Consider the following 25,717-nt stretch of genomic DNA (forward strand, 5'->3'; position numbering starts at 1 on the left):
AGGACAGACAGCTGCGAGGAGGCCGGGGTAGAACTCTGGGGAGCATCAGTGGTCCGTGGTGAAGACGGAGAAGCAGAATTGGAAAGAGGGTGGCATCATGGTTGCTGGGGAAAAAATATCTTCACATGCAGTGTAGTAGGTCCAGGAGGAGAACCATCCAGTGTCTGTTGGACTGGCAATTAGGTCATTGTGGAGAGGAGTTTCAGGGGGATGGTGGGGACACAGGAGGAAGTGATGGGAGAGTAGGGCAAGGAAGGGGTGTATGGTAGCTAGATGTGCAAGGGCACAGGGGGTCAGGTGAGCTGTGGAAGGAGGGTTTTGCTTTATTAGGGTCTTGAGCAGATGTATGTGCTGAGAAGAACCCAGTTGGAAGAGACGAAAGTTGCTGAGAAGGGAGGCTGATGCCAAAGCAAAGGGCCTGAGTAGGGTGACGGGTTTGGAGGCTAGGCGGAGGGGTTGCGCGCTTGTGTAGGAGGGGGTCCTTGCCCTGAGGAAGCACCGGGCGGCTGGTGCGGCCAGAGCTGTTGACAGCAACTCGGTTTTCTCAAGACACAGAGAATGAGGCAGGTTGTGTGGGACGTGGGCTTGAGGGCATTGTCAGGATTTGCCGTTTCTGAAGGGGTGGGAAGGGGGAAAGGGGCCAAGGCCCAGGGGCAGGAGCAGCACGTGGTCAGAGATGCGGTTCTCTGGCCGTGATCTGTGTGAGCACTGGTGAGCACCGTGCCGTGAGCCCCAGCAAGGCTCTGGAGCACAGGGATCAGAGAAGGGAGTTTTCGTGACTGTGGACTTCCCCAGGGACGTCTTCCCTGGCGTCCTAAGTTACACTTACTGTGGATTCTCACACGTCTGCTCCTTCCTTCTTGTGTGCCTAGAGCTGTAGTTCTGTGTTTGATGGTTAGCATTGTTACTGTAACCCTAAAAGTTTGGTTTCCCCAGCAAACTGGAAGTTCCGAGGAGAGAGACATCTGAACTTCCTTACCATTGTGCAGTGTCTGGGACCTAGTAGACGCTCGGCAAATGTTTGTTGAATTTCAGACCCAGCCTTTTTGATCCGGCCCAGCATGCCTGTGGACCTGACGTGCTTTCATTGGAACCATCATTGGCTGCTTCTTTCCTGAAGGGGGGAGGTCAGGTGGTATGGGATGGTGGGTGACAGACCACAGGCGTGAGAGTGCGGGGGCGCTTCCCAGTGCCCCCGCCTGCTAAGTCTTAGTCTCTCTTTTCCTGGCATCCTCACCCGGGCTGCACGGCTAGTGATTGTGCCAACCTCACGGGCTGTTTCTGAAGCTGCCTGAGAAAGAGTTTGCACGGGACACGGAGCAATCCGTTTTCACTCCCAGTGGTTTGGAAAAACAGTCCTGGGTGATTTTGGTAATCTTTCCTTGAGACTTGTGGCTTCATGGTGAAGGATTTGCAGGGCAGGAGCCTGGAACATCTTCCGTGTGTTCCTTGTCATTTCTTGAGTATCGATCTTTAGAGAAACTCCTGGACTACAAGGGTCTTTCTGGCCCAGTGACGCCGTGGCAGCCGTTAACAGAGCCATTATGGGTATCACTGGGAGTATCACTAGGAAAGGAGTGTCACCAGGAAACCATCCTCTCATGGTGGTCCTGTCTGCGGGGTGCTGTCCACGCACACCTGCCATAGTAAAGCTGCGGCTTTGTCTCCCTCGCAGAGGAGGTGGCCAAGCTGGAGAAGCACTTGATGCTTCTCCGACAGGAGTATGTGAAGCTACAGAAGACGCTGGCAGAGACGGAGAAGAGATGCGCACTTCTGGCTGCACAAGCAGACAAGGAGAGCAGCAGTGAGTCCTTCATCAGCCGCCTGCTGGCGATTGTGGCCGGCCTCTACGAGCAGGAGCAGTACAGGTGAGCCGCACCGCCGTAACTGCTCTCTCTTTCTTTCTCCTTGGGCTCTTCCTCTCTGAGCAGGATGCCAGCAACCCTGTAGTCCCTGGAGTGTAGGCTCTTCGGGGTGAGATTTTTGTTTCTTTTATTTCCTGCTTATTTTTAGCACAGAGCGTAGGGAGTCACGGTGACAGGAAGTGGCTCACATGTCCGGGGATTCAGAGGGAAGGGTCCCTTCTTCTTGGGATGACCCAGGAAGGGGTCTTGGCATGAGCGGGCAGGCTAGTGTGGTCGAGGATGGCATCTGGAGCCTCACAGCCTGTGTTAGCGGCTCAGAGGGCACCTGTTGGCTGCGTGGTCTGAAGCTGTAGGACATGCTTCAGCTCCTTACCCGTGAGGTGGGGATTCTGCGGCCTCCCGCTGTGTTCCTGTGAGGACTAAATTAGTAAGTCTGTGTTTGAAGTACTTTGATTGTCTGGCACGTAGTAGCTGTTGTTACTGAGTTTCGAGGTGAATGTTCGAGACTGGGCAGGGTTCGGGAGATGAAGACAGCCGTGTTACCAGCGGGGAGGCTGAGAGCAGGCTGAGGTGTGGGAGCCTGCAGAGCACACGGGGCACGGGAGGGACCGTCTTGGGGTACGTGTCCCTGGAGGGGGTGCTGGGAGAGGCGGGAAAGGTACAGGGATTTGAATTGGGCGGCCAAGGGGGGACATTTGGACTTGATCCTCTAGGCAGTATGGGATAGTGTTTCGAGCTGTTGGACTGTTACCGTCAAAGTGGTGTTTCAGGAAGGGGAACCTGCTGGTATTGTGTAGGCAGCACCGTGCAGAGAAGGGAGCCCTGCAGCCCATTGTGCGTCGTCCAGACCAGAGAGGAAGAAGGGCTGAGTCGGGGCGGTGGCAGTGGGTATAGAGAAGAGACAAGGACATGCACGCCAGGGAGTCCGGCTGTGGAGGAGACGGGCAGTCAGGCTAGCTAAGCCTTAGTACAATCCCAAAATAAACGATCACATTTACAACAGATAAAAATCCAGGGGCACCTGGGTGGCTCAGTTGGTGAAGTGTCTGCCTTCTGCTCGGGTCGTGATCCCAGGGTCCTGGAATCGAGCCCCGCGTCAGGCTCCCTGCTCGGCGGGAGTCTGTTCTCCCTCTGCTGCTCCCCCTGCTCAAGTGCTTTCACTCTTTTGCGCACGCGTGCTCTCATTAGAAGAAAAAAAAAGATCAAAATCTAGAACCGCTGTCTTTCAACTTAATTATTTATAAAAGAAAGAAAAACTTAATACCCAAAACAGAGGAAGTACATACTCCGAGTAAAGGGCAGCCTTTTAAATTGTGACGTGTAGGTCATCGTCTCTTGTCTTCCCCTCTTTTTTCCGTGGACCGGTAGAAACTGGTTCCCCTGGTGCGGGGAGCCTGACCTGTTATGGGCACTTCTCCACTTCCAGGTTCGTGTCCTGAGAGCTCCCATCGTTTGTTCACATTCTCTGTCACTTCTTTGTCACACACGTCCATTCTACCGTGGCCGCTCTGGGAGGCCGTGGCAGGGAGCCAGGTGCACAGCGCGGGTGCTATGGCTGCAGTGGGCCCCCCTGCGCATCCAAAGCCCGTCCCTCACCCAGTGCAGCCTGGAGATCAGTGGGCACAGGGCGTTCCAGGAGGACTTGAGCTTCGGACACGGAGGACCTGAAGTTGGAAGATCACTTTCTAAAGCAGGCGGTCCTTTTAGAAAATAAGGAGAAACCCACCACGAAGCTTTGTCTGTAACGTGCATTCTGTTGAAGAATTTAGATAGTATTTTTATGTGCATCTCAGTAACTAGAGTAATTGAAGAGTAGGTGTTAAAGGGTTTTTAAATTGAGAAATGTGGAAGAAAGTGGTCACGTTAATTTTACTTAAGTTCAGGAGAAGGCTTTTTTGTCCCTTAAAATAGTTCAAAGTGATGGTAATGCATCATTCTTCTAGTGATCAAGCTTACGGGGTTCTCTTGGTGTTTGAGAAACTAGCAGGAAGCTCTTATTTATGCTTTCTCTCCAGTAACAACATCCTAGTATGCGTATTTTACAGGGAAAAGCTCTTTGACTGGAATGAAAATTTTAAAGATTTTTATTATTTATTTGACAGAGATCACAAGTAGGCAGAGAGGCAGGCAGAGAGAGAAGGGGAAGCAGGCTCCCTGCTGAGCAGGGAGCCCGATGTGGGGCTCAATGCCGGGACCCTGAGATCATGACCTGAGCCCAAGGTAGACGCTTCACTGACTGAGCCACTCAGGTGCCCCTTGAAGGAAAATTTAAAAACATTACTACCCTCCTAATTGTTTCTGCGTAGCGTTTTCAGAAACGTATCCAGTCTTCCATTTTTGAATTGTATTTGTAGAAATTGTTATTAGAAATTACTAATGAGGTTCTTGTCTGTATTTCCATTTCCCCTGTTTGGCCTGACATTCGTGAATATGTAGAAACATTCATTTTTATGATTTTGTGACTAGAAGTCAGTTCGTGGCCAAAACAGGAAACAATAAGTCTTCATTTAAGTTCCTACAATTTAATACTTGATACATAAATTCAGAGTTTAAAAATCATTTGTGTTTTACGAACAGCTTCCTGTTTTCTCTGAGTTTTAGAAATTTAACAAAGGATATGATTTGTTGTATTTTAGGTAAAATATTTTTTCCTTTCTACGGACTGATTAATAATGTTCTGCGGTTTTGAGTAGTTTATAGTAATTGGAAATACCGAGTATCCTTTGTTCTTCTGATCTAATGTGATTAGCAGCTGCTCGGTCTTCAGAGGAGCCGGAGCTGCTCACAGGCCTGCAGCCTGGATGGTGCATCTGTGGATATACTGCATCTGCGTCCACACTAACGCAGAAACAGTATCCTCCTTGGGGCTCCTCTTAAGTGGATGCGTTAATTCATGGCATAGATTTTTTTTTTTTCCTTTTTATTGTAGTGACTTTTGTGTCTTTAGCTTGTGAAGGTTTCCAAGCCAACACATTTTGAAGGGGCATATGAAAACGGAAGAACTTGCATGTACACAGCATGGTGATAATTAATGACTCCGGATTAGTGCTGCCAGCAAAGCCATATGGCACATGGCTGTGTCGGCCCAGAGGGTCATCCGGAGGTTTTTGTTAAATGCCCAGATGCTTTCTTCCCTCAGCATTTGACATTTCAGAGTCAAATATAAATATTTGAAATGCTCTTTTCACAATAATGGTTTGTCATAAATATGAAAATGTGTTTGAAAAAAATATTTCTCCTACCCCATTTCTGTCTAAATGGTTGAGCAGAATGCATCCCGTAATAGGTCGGAATGTTTCTGTCAAGAACGGGAGTGTAGACGTTGGTTTCACGTTCTGGACTGCTTGGTCAGAGCCAGTTTGTAGTGTTCCTCGTCCCCTTGCTTGACTGTCAGTGGGTCCAGTGTGCAGCTCCGTGGTCCCAGAGCCTGTGTCACAGTCTCCACGTTTTCTTTCTCTCCCTGATGATTCACCTTCGTTTAGTCTGCATGAAACCTCTACTACATTTTATGTGAATATTAATTATCCTGTCTAACCAGTAGGTTTGCCACCTTCAGAGTCCCATAGGAAAAAGCAGAACATCCCATGTGAACCATAGCTAGAAGCTGGCAGTACAGGCATGTAGGGCAACGTGTGTCACATGCACGGCCCATTAGAATTCAGTGCTGGCGCAGGGCCGTACCTGCGCTGGTTTCTTCTTCTCCAGGTATATGGGGATCAGTCTGTGCGTGTTCCTATCATTTGAGTCCTCGCTGTAACTAATCGTGGTGACGTTTCTCTTTATGTCTGTGGGTGTTTTTCTTCCCCAGTGATCTGAAGATAAAGGTTGGGGACAGGCACATCCGTGCTCACAAGTTTGTGCTGGCGGCCCGCAGCGACAGCTGGAGTCTGGCTACTTTGTCTTCCACCGAGGAGCTGGACCTGTCAGGTGAGCCTGTGACCTGCCTGTGGGGGACGTGTTAGTGCTTCAGTGGAAGTGAGAAACGTTCTTACCGACCGGTGGTGACCGTGAGCCGTTTGAGTAATGAGTGAAGTCAGTGGGTTGAACACAGCACGTCTGTGTGATCCCTAAACGTAAGTCCCACATCTGTGGATACCGGCAACATTCTTGTGTCCAACACAAGATGTGTCCATCACAACGTATCTTGTGACAAGATAAATGTCCAGAAACTCTTTTCTTAGAATGTTATAAATATGGGAGCACGTGTAGAAGGAAGCGTTTGCTTCCTCTTCTAGAACACGTCTGGGTGTTCAGTTGCTCAGGATTCCATCATGGTTGCCAAGGGCTCCTCCTGCCATGCGGGGACTGAACATGGAAGTAGGGTTCCTCCCAAGGATGGAGTTGTTGTCCTCTAGCAGTGAAGGGCGACCACCAGACTTCAGAATTGGAACAGCGGCATTGAGCTGTTTGATGTATGACTTAATTGTTTCGTGTTCTCTTGTGTTGTGTAGAATTTGGGTAAATAGGGTGGTAAGTAGACTTCAAAAGAATCACTTTCAAAAGCTTGCTTCAGAATTGCATTTTCATTTAGTACTTAACCTAACTGCTTTTTAAAAACCGAATTTTAAATTTAATTCTTTTATGAATAGTCACGAGAATTATAACACATGTTAAGGCAACTCCCAGGCAGTGGGGTAATGAGTTACTTGCAGATTTTATTTATTGTCTGTGTGAAAATGCTGCAAAATTACATCTTTCTGCCAAAGGTTTGCCAATTCAGAAGGTACTGTTTTCCGTGTGCAGTGCTGGGAGCACTGAGACGATTACAGCCGCGTCCTGCCTGTGGAGAAGTGGGTTACACAGGTCGTATCCGGCCAGGGCTCTGCTGTCGCCAGTGCAGCGGCTTCGCGTCGCCGGCGCAGACGACCTGCGCAGGCTGACGGCCGAGCGGTGCTGCGGAGCCTGGGTCGGTGTTCACCGCAGCTGCTGGGGGTGCAGACGGCGGATGCCTTTCCACCGTGAGTGAACCCTGTCTCTTGAGGATCATTTCCAGGGTTTAACCTGCGACCTGTAGTTCAGAGTTGCAAACACACAATTATCTACGTGTGGATACACTTGTGTGTGCGACAGTGCATCTGCTTAGGAAACAGCGCACTGCTGTGCGACAGAAGACTCTGAGCAGAGCTTTCCTTGGAGGCCATTTATCTTCAACCCCCCGTGTGGCAGAACAGGGGGGACCTTTGAAAGCCCATTCACAAGGGGCATGAGAGGGTCTCAATTTCAGTAGCTGACCAGATAGTTTACAAAGACTAGAAGAGATGATGAGACACGGGAAATAGTCTGCCAAGAAAAAAGTTCGGAACGCGTCATCTTCAGCTGTCTGTTAGAATGTTATCACAAATTGATGGGCCCGGTGGTCTGAGGCCCATGGAGTTGGTACTCTGGCACATGGCCAGTCATGCTGTGAGCGGCTCTGAGCATCTGAGGAAGCAGAGAGTTGAGCTGTACGGGGGTCTTTCTTGGGACTGCGTTGTCGGACTGTCCGGCGGATTCTGAGGTAGGTAATTCAGCAGCAAAGGTGATATCAGAGTTTCTTGTGTTATTGTGAAATATTGGATGGAATCAAAATGAGTAAGAATGGAGAACAAGCAAAATTACTTAAGAACACAGGCACTTGCAGTAAGGTGTAAGAGGCCTAATTCAAACATTAAAAATTTGCTTTTACTTTTTTAGAACATCATTTAAAAGCAGCTTTGACTCAGTGACTGACCTCAAGACTGCATCACTGTGAATCAGGAGATGAGGAAATGTTTGTAGTTTAAGAAAGTATCATGTTGGGGTGCCTGGTGAGCTCAGTGGGTTAAAGCCTCTGCCTTCGGCTCGGGTCATGATCTCAGGATCCTGGGATCGAGTCCCGCATCAGGCTCTCTGCTCTGCAGGGAGCCTGCCTCCCCTTCTCTCTCTGCCTGCCTCTCTGCCTACTTGTGATCTCTCTGTCAAATAAATAAATAAAATAAAAAATATATATATATCATGTTAATGCCTTTAAATGTCCTTGGAGCCCCTGCTGCTATACGTCCCGAGTGTGGTCTGAGCCCGGCTGTGCCGTTGGCTGTCAGAAGTGATCCACAGCGGAGCAGACATCCTGTGGCTTTGGTGGACGGGGGCGCTTGCCCAGGTAGCCGAAGGTGGAGCCTGTGGCATGTTACTTTATAGGGTTTATCTGTGGAATTTGTCCCGGGGCCGAGTTCAGGGAAGTGAGGCGAAGGTGGACCCGTTCCAGTCTGCTGTGTGTTTGGCCCCGGCAGTCCAGTCCTGCTGCATCGCTTAGAGCGGCGTGGGTGTGGCTGCCTAGACTGCGTTGTCGCGCGCGCTTGTATGTGTGTGTCTCCGGAGCTGCATGTGTTACGCGACATGTGCTACCCACTGCATGGCTAGCAGCGGTTGGAGGGAGCTTGGAAATCAGCTCTTGTAAACAAGTGCGTGAACCGAGCAGAGGCGACGTTTCAGCTGGTTGAACTCTCCCACGCTAGCGGAGTTGATACCATCCTTCTACGAATATAAGGGTGTTTTGTTTCTCAGAGCTCTTCGGTCGGCCCCACGGATTGCGGGTGCTTCCGGGCACTGGGGACGCAGCCGTGAACAAGATTTAAATTCCTGTTTGCACGGAACTTACATTCATAGATTGGTTTTCCGAGTTCCACGTTTTCTTCTGAAGCTCTTGTGTAACGGGTACTCCTTAAAACTCAGAATAAGCACAACTTTGTGCTCATCACTGTTCGTACTTTAGCCTGTGTGGGTGGAGATGCAGCAGGGCATAAAGGCGCAGTGTCTAAACCATGCTTGGAGAGAGGAGCGTTTCCTCACCCCCATGCTCCTCAGTACGCTGTGTCGTGTCTGGGCTGGTGCACAGGTCTGATTGTGGGAACCTGTCTGACCCAAACTGAGGAACATTCCACAGCGTCACTAGCTGGTGTCACCCAAGTCCGTGAGGGTCATGAAAGACTAGGGGAGAATTGGTCAGATCCAAGGTCAAGGGCACGGTGAGCAGCAGTGTGGCTTCTGGACCGTGGAGAGGACGTTAATGGGGAGATGGGTGGCGTTCAGGAAGGTCTGCAGTCAGGCGACGCCGCTGCGCCAGTCCCAGTACCCTGGTTTTGCTTGTTGTCCTGTGGCACCGTGAGGCGTTACCAAGGAAGGTGAGGCAGGCGTGGCTGGGAACTCTGTCAGCTTCTTGTAAGTCTGAAATTGTTCTGAAGCACAAAGATGAAGCACATATAAACATGCTTTTTATTTTTTTATTGTTTGAATCCTAAAGATGCGTTTGTTGAGACACTGGGTGGCCACCTGGGAAGAGCGAGAGTCTCAGTCTCTCCAGGCCTGTGGGAGAGCTTCCTGGGAGGCTAAACTGCTTGCCTCGGGCGGAGTGACTGGCTTCCCGCCCTCTGGAGCACTTCCGTGGGAGTGGCTGCCCTCTTAGAGGCTCTGCGCGCGTGACGGGGCGCCTGGACATGGGGCTCTGCAACTGCGCGCCAAGAGGCGTCCAGCTTCCCTGGGGCAAGTCCCAGTCCTGTCAGGCCCTTCCCAAACCCAGAGGGCCCAGTCCTCCCTCCTGTGGCACCCAGTTGGGGTTGGGAGAACTGTACAAAGCCGTCCCCGGAGGCCATCCTACACCTGGGGAGCAAGCGGAGCGCACTGGCAGGCGGCCGCTGGGCTGCCCTTAAGGCAAACCCAGCCAGACGGAATCTGTCGGCATCTGTCCGGTGCCTCATCAAGTGCTCGCTCCAGGTGGCTCCGCCCCGGTGTCCCCTCTCACCGTGTCTTCTGGCTGTGGCCGCGGGAGCCTGGAAGGATGCCTGTCAGCATTTGGTACCCTCCCTGCCTGCGTGGGACCCCGGTCCCGTCCTCTGTGCAGGCTGACTGAGCTCTGTGTGACTGGCGGTGGTGGAAGTGACAACAGGGGGGCGCCTGGGGGCTCAGTTGGTGAAGCATCTGCCTGAGGCTCAGGTAGTGGTCCCAGGGTCCTGGGATCGAGCCCTGCATTGGGAGGGGGGTGGGTCTCTGCTCTGCGGGGAGCCCGCTTCACCGTCTGCCTGCCACTCCCCTGTTTGTGCTCTCTCTCTCTGACAAATAAATAAAATCCTACAAAAAATAAAGAAGTGGCAGTAGTTCCTTCAGAGACAGGTTTGCGGATGCGTGGTGACTTCCTCCCCAGTCCTCTTCCGAGCAGCCAGCTGCCGTGTCCTGCAGTGTCCTGTGGTGTCCTGCAGCTGTCAGCCTTGTGGGCTGCTGCTGGCAGCCCCCACCCCTCGCCCGAGAGTCCCCGGGAGCCTTAGAAGGTCTGTCCCATCTGTGGTGACAGCCCCACTCACTCCTGGTGTTGCTTTGTGCTTTTCTTACATTGGCTGTGTTAACTTTGTGTTTTGGTGGAAGATGGTCTTTTACAGCCAGTAGCAGCCACGGTCTAGTGGATCACGGCCTCGGGGACCAGGCTCTGTGCGCCCCACCCACATCCCCGCCCTCGTGTCTAGAAGGGCATTTTCAGGCGAGTTCTGTTCTTGCCTCCCTTTCCATGAATGAGGAAACTGAGGTTTCCTGTGGAACCAGAGTCACTCGGAGCACTTCCTGCTCACACAGTAGGAAGGATGCGACCTTCCGTGGGAACCCAACCCCTTCGGCTGCAGAATCCACATCATTAACCCCAGTGTCATGCGGCTTCTTGCTTTCGGTCTCTTTTGTTTCCAACTTCATTGAGATGCAAAGGAAATGAAATAAATTGCCCAAAGTAAAAATGTACAGTTTGGTCACTTTTTTTTTTTTAGATTTTTTTTTTTTTTTAAGATTTTATTTATTTATTTGACAGAGAGAGATCACAAGTAGGCAGAGAGGCAGGCAGAGAGAGATAGGAGGAAGCAGGCTCCCCACCGAGCAGAGAGCCCGATGCGGGGCTCGATCCCAGGACCCTGAGATCATGACCTGAGCCGAAGACAGTGGCTTAACCCACTGAGCCACCCAGGCGCCCCCAGTTTGGTCACTTTTGACCTACAGTGAAACCACTGGCACATGGAGTGACAAACACTTTCACCTCCTTAAAAATTTGCCTCCCATACCTTTGTGACCCATCCCTTTTCCATCCACATGCCAGGCACCCAGTGACTGGCTTCTGTTCCTTATAGGTCAGCTTGCATTTTCTGAATTTGCGTGAGGACAGACTCACGGAGTGTGTACTGCTACTGTGTGTTGCCGGTTGCATTCACACAGCGTGCGGGTCGTGACGTCCGTCTGTGGTCTCTGCCGCGGTTTCAGGGCCCGTTCCCTGTCCCTGCTGAGTGGCATCTGCGTGTGCGTGTGCTGCAGGCTGCAGTTTCGGGGACCTGCGGGTGGACGCTTGGACGGTACAAGTAGTCTGTGTGCTCAACTGGATGTGTTTGTGTGTCTCTGGGGTGAGTACTTAGGGATGATTAAGTTTAGTGTTGGGATCTCCCGAAAATGGATGAGATGGAGGTAGCCTGCACACCCCCTGAGCAGTGTGCGGAGGAGGAGCTCCGGGGCTCCAGAGCCTTCCTGACCTGGTAGGCACGTCACTGTACGAAGGCATGTGAGGTGTGGTGTGGCACTGAGGACCAGTCGTGGTGAGCATTGTCTCGTGTTCTTGGTCATTTGTGTGGCTTCTTTTGGGACGTGTGGGTTCACATCTTTTGCCCTTTGAGAAATTGGGTTGTCTTCTCAGTTTTGGTTTGTAAGCATTCCGTATAGAATCTGGATGCAGGTTGCTTGTATGAAAGCAAGGACTCTGCCTTGCTCTTGGTTGCAGAGGGAGGCAGTGAGGTCTTTCATGACTCCACACCCCTGTGTACTGTAAGCTTTTCATAGACGTGCTTTATCAGCTCGAGGATTCCTAGTGTTTTGAGATGTTCTAGCACGTGGTTTTGAGTTTAGTCCCTTTTTTTTCTGCCCACTAAAATGATTCTTCAGTTTTTATTCTCCTTTATGTTGTTAATAGAGCAAGTTACATAGATTTTTCCAATGTTAAACTAGTTTTGCGTTCCTGGTCTAAATGCCACGTGGTCACTGTGTATTGTCATCTAAGTTGTGGACTTTACAGTTGTTGTTGTTGTTCTTAAAGATTTTATTTAATTGTTTGAGAGAGAGAGAGAGAGAGAGAAACATCATGAGAGGGGAGAGGGTCAGAGGGAGAAGTAGGCTCCCTGCTGAGCCAGGAGCCCGACGAGGTAGTCGATCCCCAGACTCCAGGATCATGACCTGAGCTGAAGGCAGTCGCTTAACCAGTGGAGCCACCCAGGCGCCCCTGGACTTCGCAGTTTTAGTATCCATTTGTTTCTTTATTTATGTAAGTTTTTATTTATCCATTTGTTTCTTTATTTATGTAAGTTTGTATGTATGTATGTATGTATGTATTTATTTATTTATTTATTTATCAGAGAGAGAGAGCACAAGCAGGGGGAGCTGCAGGCAGAGGGAGAAGCAGACTCCACACCGAGCAGAGAGCCCGATGCGGGACTTGATCCCAGGACCCTGAGATCATGACCCGAGCTGAAGACAGAACTTAACCAACTGAGCCACCCAGGCATCCCGGATTATTTATTTTTGATCTTCTGTTTTAAGACAAGGGTTTAAAGTCCCATGTTTCCCTCTAAGCACTGCTCTGGCTGCATCTTGCAGACTATGGCATGTTGTCATTTAGGTCCGGGTATGTTCTGATTTTCTTTGTGATTTCTTTGATCCATGAATGATTTGGAAGCATGGTGTGTACTTTCCACGCATTTGGGGTTTTCCTAGATAATCTTTCATGGCTAATTTCTTTTCTTTTTCTTTTTTTCTTTTTTTGAATGAGAGAGAGCGCAAGGCATACATACAAGCCATACATGGTGGAGGGTGGGAGGGACAGTGGGACAGGGAGAGAGAATCTTGAGCAGGCTCCACACCCAGCACAGAGCCTAACGGGGCTCTGGACCTCAGGAATCTGAGAGCGTGACCTAAGCCGAAACCGACTGAGACATCCAGGCACCCAGGACTAATTTCTAATTTAATTCCATTATTATCAAAGAACATGCTTTTTATGACTTTGATCGTTTTAGATTTATTGAGACTTGTTCTGCTGCTCTGCGTATGGTCTGTCTTGGTGAGCGTAAGTGCACTTGAGAAGAAAGCGTGTTCTGCAGTTGTTGGAGATGGCGCTTCTTACGTGTCCTTTAGGTCTAGGTGTTTGGTGATGGTGTTCGGACCTTCTTTGTGTTTTCTTCTTCTCTTGTGTCCGGTTCTGTCAGTGCCTTGAAGGTGGGTGTTAATATCTCCTGTAGTTTGGGCATTGTCAGTGTCTCCCTTCAGTTCTGTTCATTTTTGCTTCATGGGTTTTGGGTCTTGTCATTATACACATAACACACTTATTAGGACTTCCAGATGAAGCGTGGCTTTTATCATTTTGAAATGCTAAAGTTTATTTCTGCTGGTGCTGTAGGTCTTGAAGTCTGTTTCTGACAGGAGATCGTCCCTGCGGCCTCCTGCACTTACTGTTTGTCTTTGTTTGCTGTCACCGGATGCGTATCTTTCTGTTCAGAGGTGTCCCCTGTGGGCAGCACATACAGAGGTCTTGCTGTGCTGTCTCTTCTGTCTCTTCTGTCTCGGTGGAGGGCTTACACCGCCAACATTTAAAGTGGTTATGTCTGTAACAAAGGTACCGTTTTGTTTTCTGCTTAACCCAGGTTTTTTCTCTTTTTTTCTGGGCTTCTCTCTTTTTTGCCTTCTTTTGGATAATTTGGATATTTGGTATTCCATTTAGAGTTTTCAAAAGACTTATTTATTTTTAGTGACAGAGCGTGTACGTGCACAGGTGGGAGGGCAGAGGGAGAAGGAGAGAGTCTTCAGCAGGCCCCACACTGGGTGTGGATTCCGCAGAGGCCTGGGTCTCAGAAGCTGAGATGACAACACAAGCCGGAACTAGGAGTTGGCAGCTCATGGGCTGTGCACACAGGTGTCTCCCCCCACTGTATCTCTTTAAGGATTGGTTTATTTGCAGAGAGAGAGCTCCCTGCAGATGCACTGATTGACTGCCGCCCTCTCTTCGTGCCGTGTTCCGTTGTGGGTCACGGGCGGAGTTCCTCGACTCCAGCGGTGTTTTTGGCTTGAATTCTCTGTTCTGGGAACTGCACTGTGCACTGCAGGGTACTTACCCACCAGACGCCGAGAGCATGCTCTGTTCTGCCGCCCAGAAGCACTGATGAACACCATGAGGGCTTGCTTGGGGGGCAGGATGGGCCCTGGCTGAGAACTGCCATGGGGATCATACACGTGCCACCCACTTTCTGCTGAGGGTCTGCAGTGTGTCCGTCACTGCCGTCTGTCTGTACTCGGCAGCCGTGTTGGTCCGGCCCGTTCCTGCTTCCATGACGGCCCTTTAGGGTAGAGCCTCACACGTGTTCGTGGGTGTCCCCGGAAAATCCCACCTACGCGGCCGCTTGTGCTTCCGCAAACTGAACAGCGTTCAAAAGTCCTTCACGTTTACTCAGATATTTTTCTTTCTTTACTTCCTCCTTCATTTGTCAAGATGCATGCTTCCCTCTCGTATCCTCCCTTCTTCCTGAAGAACATCCTCCAGCATTTCCCGTAGACCAGCTCTGGGAGTGACAGACTCCTTTCCCTCTTTGGAGGGCGTCTTATTTCACCATCACGTCTATAGGATAATTTCCCTGCATATAGACACTGGAGTTGGCAGCTCTCTTTTCTGAAAGAACTTTAAAAATGTCATTCAACTTTTTTCTGGCCTCTGTGGTTTCTTTTTTTTTTTTTGGCCTCTGTGGTTTCTTCTGAGAAATCTACAGTCATGGCGATCTTTTGCCTGTACATAATGGTACTTTCTCTCTAATTGCTTTCAAGTCTTTTTATTTTATTTTTTAATTTTTGATCTTAGTAAAATATGTGTAACATAAAATTTACCATCTTAAACATTTTAAATTGTTGACCAGTGTTAAGTGTGTTCACACTGTTGTCAGGTAATCTCTATAACTCTTTAATTTTGCAACACTGAGAGTCCTTACCCATTAAAAAACTCCTGTTTCTCCCCGTATCTGGTTCCTGACAACTACCATTCTGCCTTCTGTGCCTGTGAATTCAACGACCTTCATTCCCTTGTATAAGTGGAGTCACACAGAATCTGCTCTTTTGTGTTTGGCTTATTTCACTTCACACTCGGTCCTCAGGGTTCATCCATGTAGCTAGTGTCAGAATTTCCTCCTCCTGCCCTTGCTTTTTTTTTTTTTTTTTTTGCTTAAGATTGATTTATTTGGCGGGGGAGGGACAGAGGAAGAGGGAGAGAGAGAAAATCAAGCAGACTCTGCACCAAGGGCAGAGCCCGGCATGGGTCCAGGTCCAGACTGGAAGCAAAATCAAGGGTCAGGCGCTGAACTGGCCGTGCCACCCAGGTGCCCAGCATTTCCTTCCTGTTGAAGGCCGACTGATATGCCACCATCTGCATAAACCGTGTCACATTTATCCATTCCTCCACCGGTGGGTACTTGGGTTGCTTCTACATCTTGACTATTGTGAGAGATGCTTCTGTGACGTGCATGTGCGATATCTCTTCAGGATCCTGCTTTCAGTTTTTTGGATACATACCCAGAAGCGGAATTGCTGGGTCACATAATAATTCCATTTTTCATTTTTTGAGGAACTCTCATACTGTTTTCCTTAGGGACTATACATTTTACATTTCCACAACCAGTGTACATGGGTTCCAGTTTCTTCACACCCTCACCAACACTTGTGATTTTCTGTTTGTCTGATGGTAGCCCTTCTAGTGGATGTGAAGTGATCAGGACTGTCTTTAGGGTTAGTTTGTAGCAGTTTGATTATTAGATGTTTAGGTGTAGATTTTCTTCTCGCTTGGAATTAATTGATCTTAAATCTAAAACTTCATGTCTGTCATCAAATCTGGATTGTTGTTGACTGTCATTTCTTTAAATATTTTTCTTTCTTGATGCCTTTATTCTGTACCTCCCCCTTTTTAAAAAAAGATTTTATTTATTCATTTGACAGAGATCACAAGTAGGCAGAGAGGCAGGCAGAGAGAGGGGGGAAGCAGGCTCCCCACTGAGCAGAATGCCCGATGCGGTCCTCGATCCCAGGACCCTGAGATCATGACCTGTGCCGAACATAGAGGCTTTAACCCACTGAACCACCGAGGTGTATAGTCTCTCCTTTTGAGACTCCAGTGACACAGATGCTGGACCTTTGTTTCTATCCCACAACTCTCCCCAAAGCTCTTGTTTCCCTCCCAATCTTGTTTTTCTCTCTGTTCTTCAGATAGGATGATTTCTATTGGTCTGTCCTTGCTGTCTTTCTCTGCTGCTATTTTCTTTCTGCTGTTGAGCCCATTGAGTTTTAAGTATACAACCTACTATACAATATACAATATATTATGTTATTCGTTCTGTCATTTCCATTTGTTCCTTTTTTAGTTTAAATGCTGAAAATTTCTAAAATTTTATATGTGTTTTCCTTTGCCTTCTGGAGCATAGTTAGGCCAGATGCTTTCATGTGTTTGATAAATTCAGTATCTGGTCATCTTGGGGTTAAAATATGTTACCATTTGCCTTGAGAAATGGCCGTATTTTCCTGATTTTTTTCTACATCAATGAATTTGGATTGTATGGTGGATTATCTTTTATAGACTCTGGGTCCTGTATCATCCTCTGGAAAATACTGGATCTTTTCAAATTCAGACTGAAGGTGGGTAGTGGTTTGAACATCCCTGCAGCTCTTGAAGCAAGGAGGGGGCTCCTCCGCACCCGCGTAGCTCCGAGGTGAGCCGGAGCCCACGCAGGCTCATTCAGGACACATGAAGAGTCTCCCTTTCTCTTCAGCTACCCTGGACCCCATTCTGGGTACCCGTGTACAGGAAGGTGGAATTTTTGTTAGAGGGTGAGGCATCTGCACGGTCAGCATACCAGTGTGGCTCCCTGACTGGGGTCTATCCTCAGGCTGAAGGCATAGGGGAAAAAATGGGGCAGCTCAGCCAGACCATTCCTTCTTTGAGTTCTCCCTCTACAATTCAGCTACTATTGTGTACTTCTTAGAATCCCCGGGTGGTGGTTTTTCGGTGCTCTGTCTAGATTTTTTAGCTATAATCAGTTGAAGTGGGATGGGTCGTCACCCTGCTGGGGCAGAACTAGAATGACTGTCCTTTTGTTCGTTTTTGACAAAGGGATGACTTAGAAGTATGGTTTGGGCTTTATTTTTATTTCCAGGAAGTTCTGGTTAAGGGTGCGTCCTTGAAATGAATAAAGAGCGTGATTTTACTGATAAAAGATGCCATCTTTGTGTTTTAATTTCACGAATCAAAAACTTTTGTGTAAAGTAAATGAAGAAAAAATTGTTGGAAACTTGAAGAGAGGTGAGTTAAACCAGAGTCATAGTAGGATATTTAAAATACTTTTCCTGGTTTTTAAGATTAAATATGGAATTTAAATAATGAAATTGATTTCCTCAGTCTGCTTCATTTAATGGCTAATTGCCCACCGATAAGTTTATTCCCATTCTTTCCACATTTCTTATAAAACATTTTTTTAAAAATCAAAACAATAAAAAACCTGGCCACATACAAAAATCGCAAGTTCTCTACGCAGTGCGGCTCTGCGCATCCTGGACGGCTGTGAGGTTGAGTTGGGTGTCTTTGTTTTTTGATCCCTGCAGTCATGGAGTTTTACCAGCTTGTGTGCTGGGCCTGCTGGGGGGTGGCTGCCTCTTGCCGCAGGTGTACCACACAGGTCGTGGAGGCCAACCGGCTTCACTTCTCAGAGTCCACTCCTTTGTGTCTCCTCCTGGTTTACAGGCTCTGGAATTGGAGATGCACTGGTGTGAGTAATTTGGTAGCAAGAGACTGCATGGTTCGCCCAAGAGCACATGCCTCCTCCTGGCTCAGTGCTCTCTGCCCAGCCGGTACCCATGGCTGCTCCGTCGGAGTCTCACAATGAATTTATTTTCAACGTAGTTTGGAGATGAAAGGAGTCAAGGCAGGAGTGGGAATGCTTGGAGATCACATGAACTTCGCTGCATTTGAAATTTAGAGGGCTCCCAGGAAATCTCTGCTCATCATGGTTTTTAAGAAAATTATTTAGGTTTTGGGGCACCTGGGTGGCTCAGTGGGTTGAGCCTCTGCCTTCAGCTCAGGTCATGATCTCAGGGTCCTGGGATAGAGCCCTGCATCGGGCTCTCTGCTGGGCAGGGAACCTGCTTCCCTCTCTCTCTGCCTGCCTCTCTGCCTACTTGTGATCTCTGTCAAATAAATAAATAAAATCTTAAAAAGAAAATTATTTAGGTTTTGGTTTATCCATTGTCAAGTTTATTGATTTGGATAATTGAGGGAGGATTATTAAAGGAAAACCGCCAGATTTTAAAACAGAATCAGTGTTGCCTGGGTAGCTCATTTGGTTAAGCATCTGACTCTTAATTTCAGTTCAAGTCATGATCCCGGAGTCTTGGGATCAAGCCCTACATCAGGCTCCACGCTGGGTTGAAGCCTGCTTCACAGTCTCTTGTTTCCTTCTCCCTCTATCCCTCCTCCTCTTAAAAAAAAAAAAAAAAATATAAAACAGGGAAATAGAAAATAAGCCCAAAGAAAAATTAGTTATAGATCCTAGCAGGGTTAATATTTTAGAATATACGTCCTTCCAGTGTCTAAACAGACAGGTCACTTGTCTGGCTCCTTCGGTGGAGCTTGTGGTTCTTGGCCTTGGATTCGTGACTTTGAGCCCCACGTTGAATGTAGAGATTACTGGGAAAAAAGCAAGCAAACTAGACTGATGGTCTGTTTTTGGCCTTACCACCCTGAAAGTTCTCAGTGTTGTCTGATCTTAGAAGCTAAACGAGGTTGGACCTGGTTACTGTTTGGATGGGAGACAGACACTGAGCTCTGTGTGTGCGTGTGTGTGTGTACACACATGTGAGTACACACACACATCTCAAAAAAATGAGATAATTAAAACATGCATTTTTAGCCTTTTTTTAAACCTGCTATATAGTTTGTATCTTTTTAGATTGATTATTCAGATCTAAGTAATTTTAATTGATGCAGAATTTTCCAGTGTGAGTATATACTATATTATTAGCTTACCAGTATTGGACTTAAGATTTCTGTTCCAGTTTTTGTTGCTAAAAACAATGCTGTCTGTATGGTGACTAACATAACACGATAAAAACAAAAACAAAAAAGCAGTACTCTTGACTGTCTTGGTATATATATTTCTTTGTACTTGCTCCATTATTAGGCTGATACTCTACATGTGTAATTGCTGTGTAAGAGGTTACGTACTTTTTAGGAATCTTTGAGAGACAAAAAATTGTCTTCTAGTTTTGTGTTTGTAGTTACTGGTAAGGTTTACTGAACATTTTTAGTTATCTTTGTGAATTACCATTCGTATCTGTTGCCCATTTTCCCATTAGTTGTCCATGTTTTAATGCTTATTTGTAAGTTCTTTTCACTGGAATGTAAACTCATCATATATTCAAAGTATTTTCACCCAATTTATTGGATTTACCTTTTTTTTTTCTTTTTTTTTAAGAGAGAGGTGGGTAGGAAAGGGGATGGGGAGAGGGAAAAAGAGAATCTTAAGCAGACTCCACACCAGCTCGGGCTCGCTCGCACGACCCTGGGATCCTGACCTGAGCTGGACTCCTGAGCTGGACTCTGGAACCGGATGCGGAACCACCTGAGCCCCTGGCCCCGCTGGACTTGCTTCCAAGTTCAGTGTCTGCACTTACGGAGTCTGTGAAGCTTGGTCTGGGTCAGACGCCCCCAGGGTGCTTCGCTGCTGTTCCTGGTGCCACATGGTGCTGTTGCCAGACCGGGAGCCTTGTTCTCAGCGTCTCTCTTTCCCCACCAGATGCCGACCCTGAGGTGACGAGGGCAATGCTGCGCTGGGTGTACACGGACGAGCTGGAGTTCCGGGAAGACGACGCGTTCCTGACGGAGCTGATGAAGCTGGCGAACCGGTTTCAGCTGCAGCTCCTCAGGGAGAGGCAAGTCGCCGGGGTCCCCAGAGCCCCTCCGCCCTGTGGCTGGGCTGGGACCGAGCCGAATGCTGCTGCCGACGGATGGGACTCTGTTGTGGTGGGGACGGGGTTTTCCCTCCCTTGCTTGGTGTGATTTGGCCAGAGCTTTTCGGTATTCTCTTTCCTTTCACTGATATTTTTTAAAACCTGGGATTACGTGTTTGTGAGCTGGTAAATGAGTATGAGCCACTTTGGATGATGTGCCCAGACCCCAGCCTTCCCTCCAGTGCCACTTCCTGGGACAGTCGTCCTGCTTTGTGGCATGATACACGTCTTTGGGGAAGTCCTCGTTCAGATTCTTCTCGTTAGAAGCTTGTTTGTGCGGCTCGCAGACAGCATTCCCGAGTTCTTCCTTCATTGGTTACTGGTTTCTGTGTCCTCACGGAGGCAGCCTGCTGGGTTTTGTTAATACTTAGTTTTCTCTGTTGGTCCCCCTGTCGGCCGTCCAGAGCAACAGAAAGCATAGTGTCACCGTATGATGTCGTGCAGATGCCCTTTGGTTTTTGTGGGGGGTGCGGCTGCGGGTGTCTTTCACGTCACTTGCTGATCTCTTGTATCCCCTTGGGTGCTGCAGGAGTAGCTCGTCTCGTGGGTGAGTGAAGGGGGGTTTCAGTCCCTGCTGTGTTGCCCTGGGAGGGCCTGGAGCTGCTCCCTGTCTCCACCGAGGGACTGGCGTCTGCCGGCCCCCACCCCGTGAATGCGTGTGCAGGCTCCTCCCCCGGCGCTGTGATGGAGGTCAACCCCAGTGCATTTTGATATCTAAATCCAATATAACAAAAACCCCAAACAGGTCTGCGATAGGTAGGCACATACTGTATTCTGTTAGCAAAGCTAACTTGACCATGGAGGCCTTTGATTTGGGTGAGTCAGTGAACTATCTGGGTGAGTTAAGAATGATTTTAATTAGATTGAATATGATTTGTGTCTTTTCTTTTCCCAATTTCCTGAGCTTTTTTCCATTGACCTTGTTGAACTTGCTTGTAAATTAAATTGCTTTGATAAATATGCCCTGGGGTTGGAGTGGTTTAGGTAATTGTAATTTGTGTAATAGATTTAATTAACATGTTTATTGACTGGTTAGGCTTCTTAACCATTAGCATTATCAGATGCTCCATTTTGTGCTGTTGGGTGGGGGCATTAAGTTGTTACCTGTCCTGGTGGGGCTGGAGGGCACCCAGGAGTGGGGGTTTGGGGGTGGTGGTGGGCCGATGTCGGCTCTTGACAGGTCTCAGGGCGCCCACTGCTGCGGGGCAGGAGGGTGTAGTGTGTGTGCATCCGTGACAGTGTAGGGCTCTGTGGGAATTGTTGGTCCTGTGGGTATGTTGGGATCTCAGAGGTTTGGGAGTGCTTCACCACTTTGATGAAAAGGAAGTTTTTGGGAAGTATTATCAGAAAGATACTTTTTAAAAAGGAGAACTAATAGTAAATGCTAAAAATTGACAGTTACGATAATAGTTGTTTTCCTGCTTATAAAATACAAGCTCAGTGTATGGCAGTTGGAAAACATTGAATAACATAGAGAAAAAACCCTAAGTCACCTGTAATTCAACCAGATAATGTTTTGTTGTTTCTCCTGTCGGTACTCCTATTCTTGCACATGGGAGTGATACTGAAACTAGATAGAGTTCGTGAGATGCTTAATTCTTGCTTGATTTTGTACTTTTTTTTTTAAGATTTTATTTATTTATTTGAGAGGGAGATCACAGGTAGGCAGAGAAGCAGGCAGAGGCAGAGGGGGAAGCAGGCTCCCCACTGAGCAGAGAGCCCTATGCGGGGCTCAATCCCAGGACCCTGAGACCATGACCTGAGCCGAAGGCAGAGGCTTTACCCACTGAGCCACCCAGGTACCCCTTGATTTTGTACTTTGAAAACTGTTTTTGTATATCTATATCCTTTTAGTGTTTTAAAATTAAAAACATGTATTCACAACAGAATTCCTTCAGAGGAAAGTTAGTCTGTCCTGCTACTGTTGAAAGAGATGACAAGAACTAAGAATCTGAATTTTTAAATAAGATATCATGGTCTTCCATGTAACCATAATGTGAGTGTACATTGATGTTGTGTAAACCACGTTGGTTACTAGTTACGCGCTTGCGGGAGAATGAATGGCACCCTGGGGGCCCCAGAGTGAGGTGAAAGTGAAGTGTCTGCCGCTGATAACGAAACACCTGTCTTCAGGAAACACATTCCAGTATCTTGGTATGAGTGTCTTCGGCAGCAGAAAGGAGAAGGGGATTTGTCTGTACAAGTGCTGTGCAAGAGGCTCTGCAGACACGGGTCAGTGGTCCCTGGGGTGGGATGGTGGGACGGATGCACCCGGGTGTCGGCGCTGCACATTTGAGAAGTGTCACCGCGCCGGCAGAGGACCTCTGTCCCTGGACGCTCTGGTCTCATAGCCAGTCACGGTCACTTGGTGGACCACGACTCAGAAGTAAGTCCTGGTGTTCGTAACAGTTACTTTCTGAGGTGCCCTTTGATTGACAAGTGCCCTGTGGGCGGCGCTTCCTTACACCACGGCACCTGCACTGCTTAGAAACAAAGAACCCAGGCATCCCTCTTGGAATGCAGTCAGTGCCCGCCCTGAGTGCTGGATGGAGTAAGGTCGGCAAGATTGTCCCCCGGAGCTGTGCTCATTCTTCTCAGGGCCTTTTTAAAACGGCTCCATCCTTCCCCATCTCTCTCTCTCACTCGTGACCTTTCTCCACCTCTGTGAGCTGCACCTCACCTACTCAGATGGAGACTTATCTGCTGGCTCGCACGTGTTCTCACTGTAGTACGAAGCCAGCCCGTGTGATAAATACTGCTCTGCCTTGAGAAGGCCCCCACCCTGACAGGCACACCAGCCACGCATGCGTGCTGTGTGGGGCTCTTAGCTCCCTTTGTCTTGAAAAATGCGTGGAGATCCTCTATTACTGTGCGTAGCAGGAGGCAAGAGGCACGGGGGTTCCGTGGACCTCTGTCCAGGTCTTTCTTCCTGCACAGTGCTGTGCTCTCAGTGCCGTTCTGCCCCCGTGAACAGAAGAGGGTTTCTGTGGGAGCTGCAGGACAGACAAAGCCACGGTAGGCCGCCAGGCCTCTGTGATGCCCTTGGAGGGCACCACTTCTACGCAGATGTGTAGGCAACGGGTGGAATGATGGTGCCGTTGGCCTCCTTCCCCCCAAGTCCCAGTCCTGCAGAGGCTCCCTGCAGCCTCCTGGAGTTTGGAGTCGGCTTCCCAGTGCAGCATCTCCTGGGCCAGGGGGTGTGTCAGCTTTGTGCCAACAGGGGCCTGCCGGCCTGGGTGACATAATGGATGCTTTTTTATTAGTGGATGTGAGAGCCTCGTGGTGGTGGTGCTTGGTAGCAGGCTGTTTGGATGTCTGTGCAGCCAGTTTTTCTCTCTGGTGTACTCTGTAAATCATGTGAGGGATGTATGTGTTATACACGGTGGGCGTACTGCATGTACCATGGTCGCACTACAGGTGTAGTGGGGGTGCACTGTGTGTGTCCTACGGGTGTTGTGTGTGTATACTACAGGCATAGTGTGTGTACTGTGGGCTTAGTGTGTGTGTACTGCGGGCATAGTGTGTGTGTACTGCAGGTGTAGTGTGTATACTGCAGGAATAGTGTGTGTGTACTGCAGGTGTAGTGTGTGTATACTGTAGGCATAGTGTGTGTGTACTGTGCGCATAGTGTGTGTACTGCGGGCATAGTGTGTGTACTGCAGGTGTAGTGTGTGTGTACTGGGTGTGTCACTGTGTGTCCTGTGTGTACACTGGATGTAGTGTGTGTATACTGTGGGTGTAGTGTGTGTGCTACAGGCATAGTGTATGTGCTGTGGGTGTAGTGTGTGTATACTGGGTGTGTACTGTGAGTTCACTGTGTACTGCGTGTATCCTGCGGGTGCACCGCAGGTTCACTCTGGGTGTAATGGGTGAAACTTTGTTGTCTCTCCACATTCTCTTGTGGGTGTTTACAAGTCAGCTTTATCGAGTGATAATTCCCATACCATACAGTTTGCCGTGGGAGGACTTTTCCGGGATGTGGATTTACTGAGGCGTGCGTAGAGCCTCCTCTCGGAAGCTCCTTTGAAGCCTTGTGGGTGGAAACTGCACACATGTCCTATACAGTACATATTTTTTTTTTAAGATTTTATTTATTTATTTGACAGAGAGAAATCACAAGTAGTCAGAGAGGCAGGCAGAGAGAGAGAGAGAGGAGGAAGCAGGCTCCCCGCTGAGCAGAGAGCCCCATGCGGGACTCGATCCCAGGACCCTGAGATCATGACCTGAGCCTAAGGCAGCGGCTTAACCCACTGAGCCACCCAGGCGCCCTGTACAGTACATATTAAAGGAGTGAATTTGACCCATAATGTGTTTGGTCTTGTAGGTGCATGTGTGTGATTAATGGGGTTCGCGGAATCACATATAAGTCAGTTGGGGTTATGTTTCATGTGTCTATTTAGAGGTTATTTTGATTCTGACCAGAGTGGTCTGTGTGGTATGATGCTAGTCTTGTACTTTTAAATACGGTAACTCAGCCGTGAATTCACCCTGATTCCCCTGCCTGCTCACACGTCAGCGTCGCTGGGTTAGACCACCAGTACTCCGCTCATGGCCTCGGTGTGCTCACTGATGAATCTGTTCGTCCTGAAGACACCGCTCACCATTAATTTCTCTCGCAGATGTGAGAAGAGCGTCATGTCTCTGGTGAACGTCAGGAACTGTATCCGCTTCTATCAGACGGCGGAGGAGCTGGGCGCTGGCACGCTGATGAACTATTGTGCGGAAATTATCGCCAGCCACTGGGTGAGTGCGAGGTGGAGGGCTGTGAGCACAGCACATGCGTGGCAAGCCGGAGACCTGGGCTCGGGCCTGCTTCTGTGAACGTTCCTCTCTGACTCCTGCTTGCGTAAGATGACCAGAGAGATTCTTCTGGGCTCTGACGTCTCCTGATTGCAGAGCAGAGAGGCAGGAGGTAATTCAGGTTAAGAAACAGGCTTGGAACGAAAGGACCCCGCCTGCGTCCTCTGTCTGCAGAAGCTGCCCGCAGGCCTTGGGCGCTTGGCAGTGCTGTTTCCAGGCGGCTGCGGCTCTGCAGTGTGGGGGGAGTGTCCTTAAGTTTCGATTTGCCCTGCTCAGAAGTGTTCGTCATAGAGAACGGTTTTGGCATTTCTTTGTTGTGTTCTTTGCTTTTTGTTTTTTTTTTTAAGATCTTATTTATTTATTTGACAGACAGAAATCACAAGTAGGCAGAGAAGCAGGCAGAGAGAGAGAGGAAGCAGGCTCCCTGTGGAGCAGAGAGCCCGATGTGGGACTTGATCCCAGAACCCCGGGATCATGACCTGAGCCGAAGGCAGAGGCTTTAACCCACTGAGCCACTCAGGTGCCCCTGTTCTTTGCATTTTTATTTATTTATTTATTTATTTATTTATTTTTACTTTTTTTAAAGATTTTATTTATTTACTTGAGAGAGAGACAGTGAGAGAGAGCATGAACGAGGAGAAGGTCAGAGAGAGAAGCAGACTCCCCATGGAGCTGGGAGTCCGATGCGGGACTGTTCTTTGCATTTTTAAAAGAATCACACCTAGGGCTCTGTTTTATGAGCTAGTTTCTGCACATGGTTCTGTGCTTAACAGTATTGTGAGGAAAGGTGTCTAAAATAATAGGGTTGTGAAGAATTGAGACAGGAATGGTGGTCTTTCTGCTATGATAAATAAAAATTTAGAGGTTTGCGGTAGTGGAGACTGCCTGTTATCAGCGGGGACTCCTCTGGAAATTCTGATGAACTCTGAGCTCTCATCTTTGTAGGGGTACAGACGGCATACCCCCTGGAGGGCTCCTGGCAGCATCCTGGGTAGGGGTCA

General features: G+C 48.6%; 1 protein-coding gene across 1 annotated transcript in view; it reads left to right on the forward strand.

Annotated features, from left to right (window-relative positions):
- ANKFY1 (ankyrin repeat and FYVE domain containing 1) overlaps nucleotides 1–25,717 on the forward strand; it is a 73,241-nt gene that overhangs the window by 15,550 nt on the left and 31,974 nt on the right. Inside the window, exons 2-5 of the mRNA XM_059379832.1 lie at nucleotides 1,676–1,868; nucleotides 5,674–5,792; nucleotides 19,703–19,838; nucleotides 24,536–24,659. Of these exons, the coding sequence (XP_059235815.1) occupies nucleotides 1,676–1,868; nucleotides 5,674–5,792; nucleotides 19,703–19,838; nucleotides 24,536–24,659 (572 nt within the window). The remainder of the gene's footprint in view (nucleotides 1–1,675; nucleotides 1,869–5,673; nucleotides 5,793–19,702; nucleotides 19,839–24,535; nucleotides 24,660–25,717) is intronic.

This window comes from Mustela nigripes, chromosome 16 (genome assembly GCF_022355385.1).
Source record: "Mustela nigripes isolate SB6536 chromosome 16, MUSNIG.SB6536, whole genome shotgun sequence".
Taxonomy (NCBI): Eukaryota; Metazoa; Chordata; class Mammalia; order Carnivora; family Mustelidae; genus Mustela; species Mustela nigripes.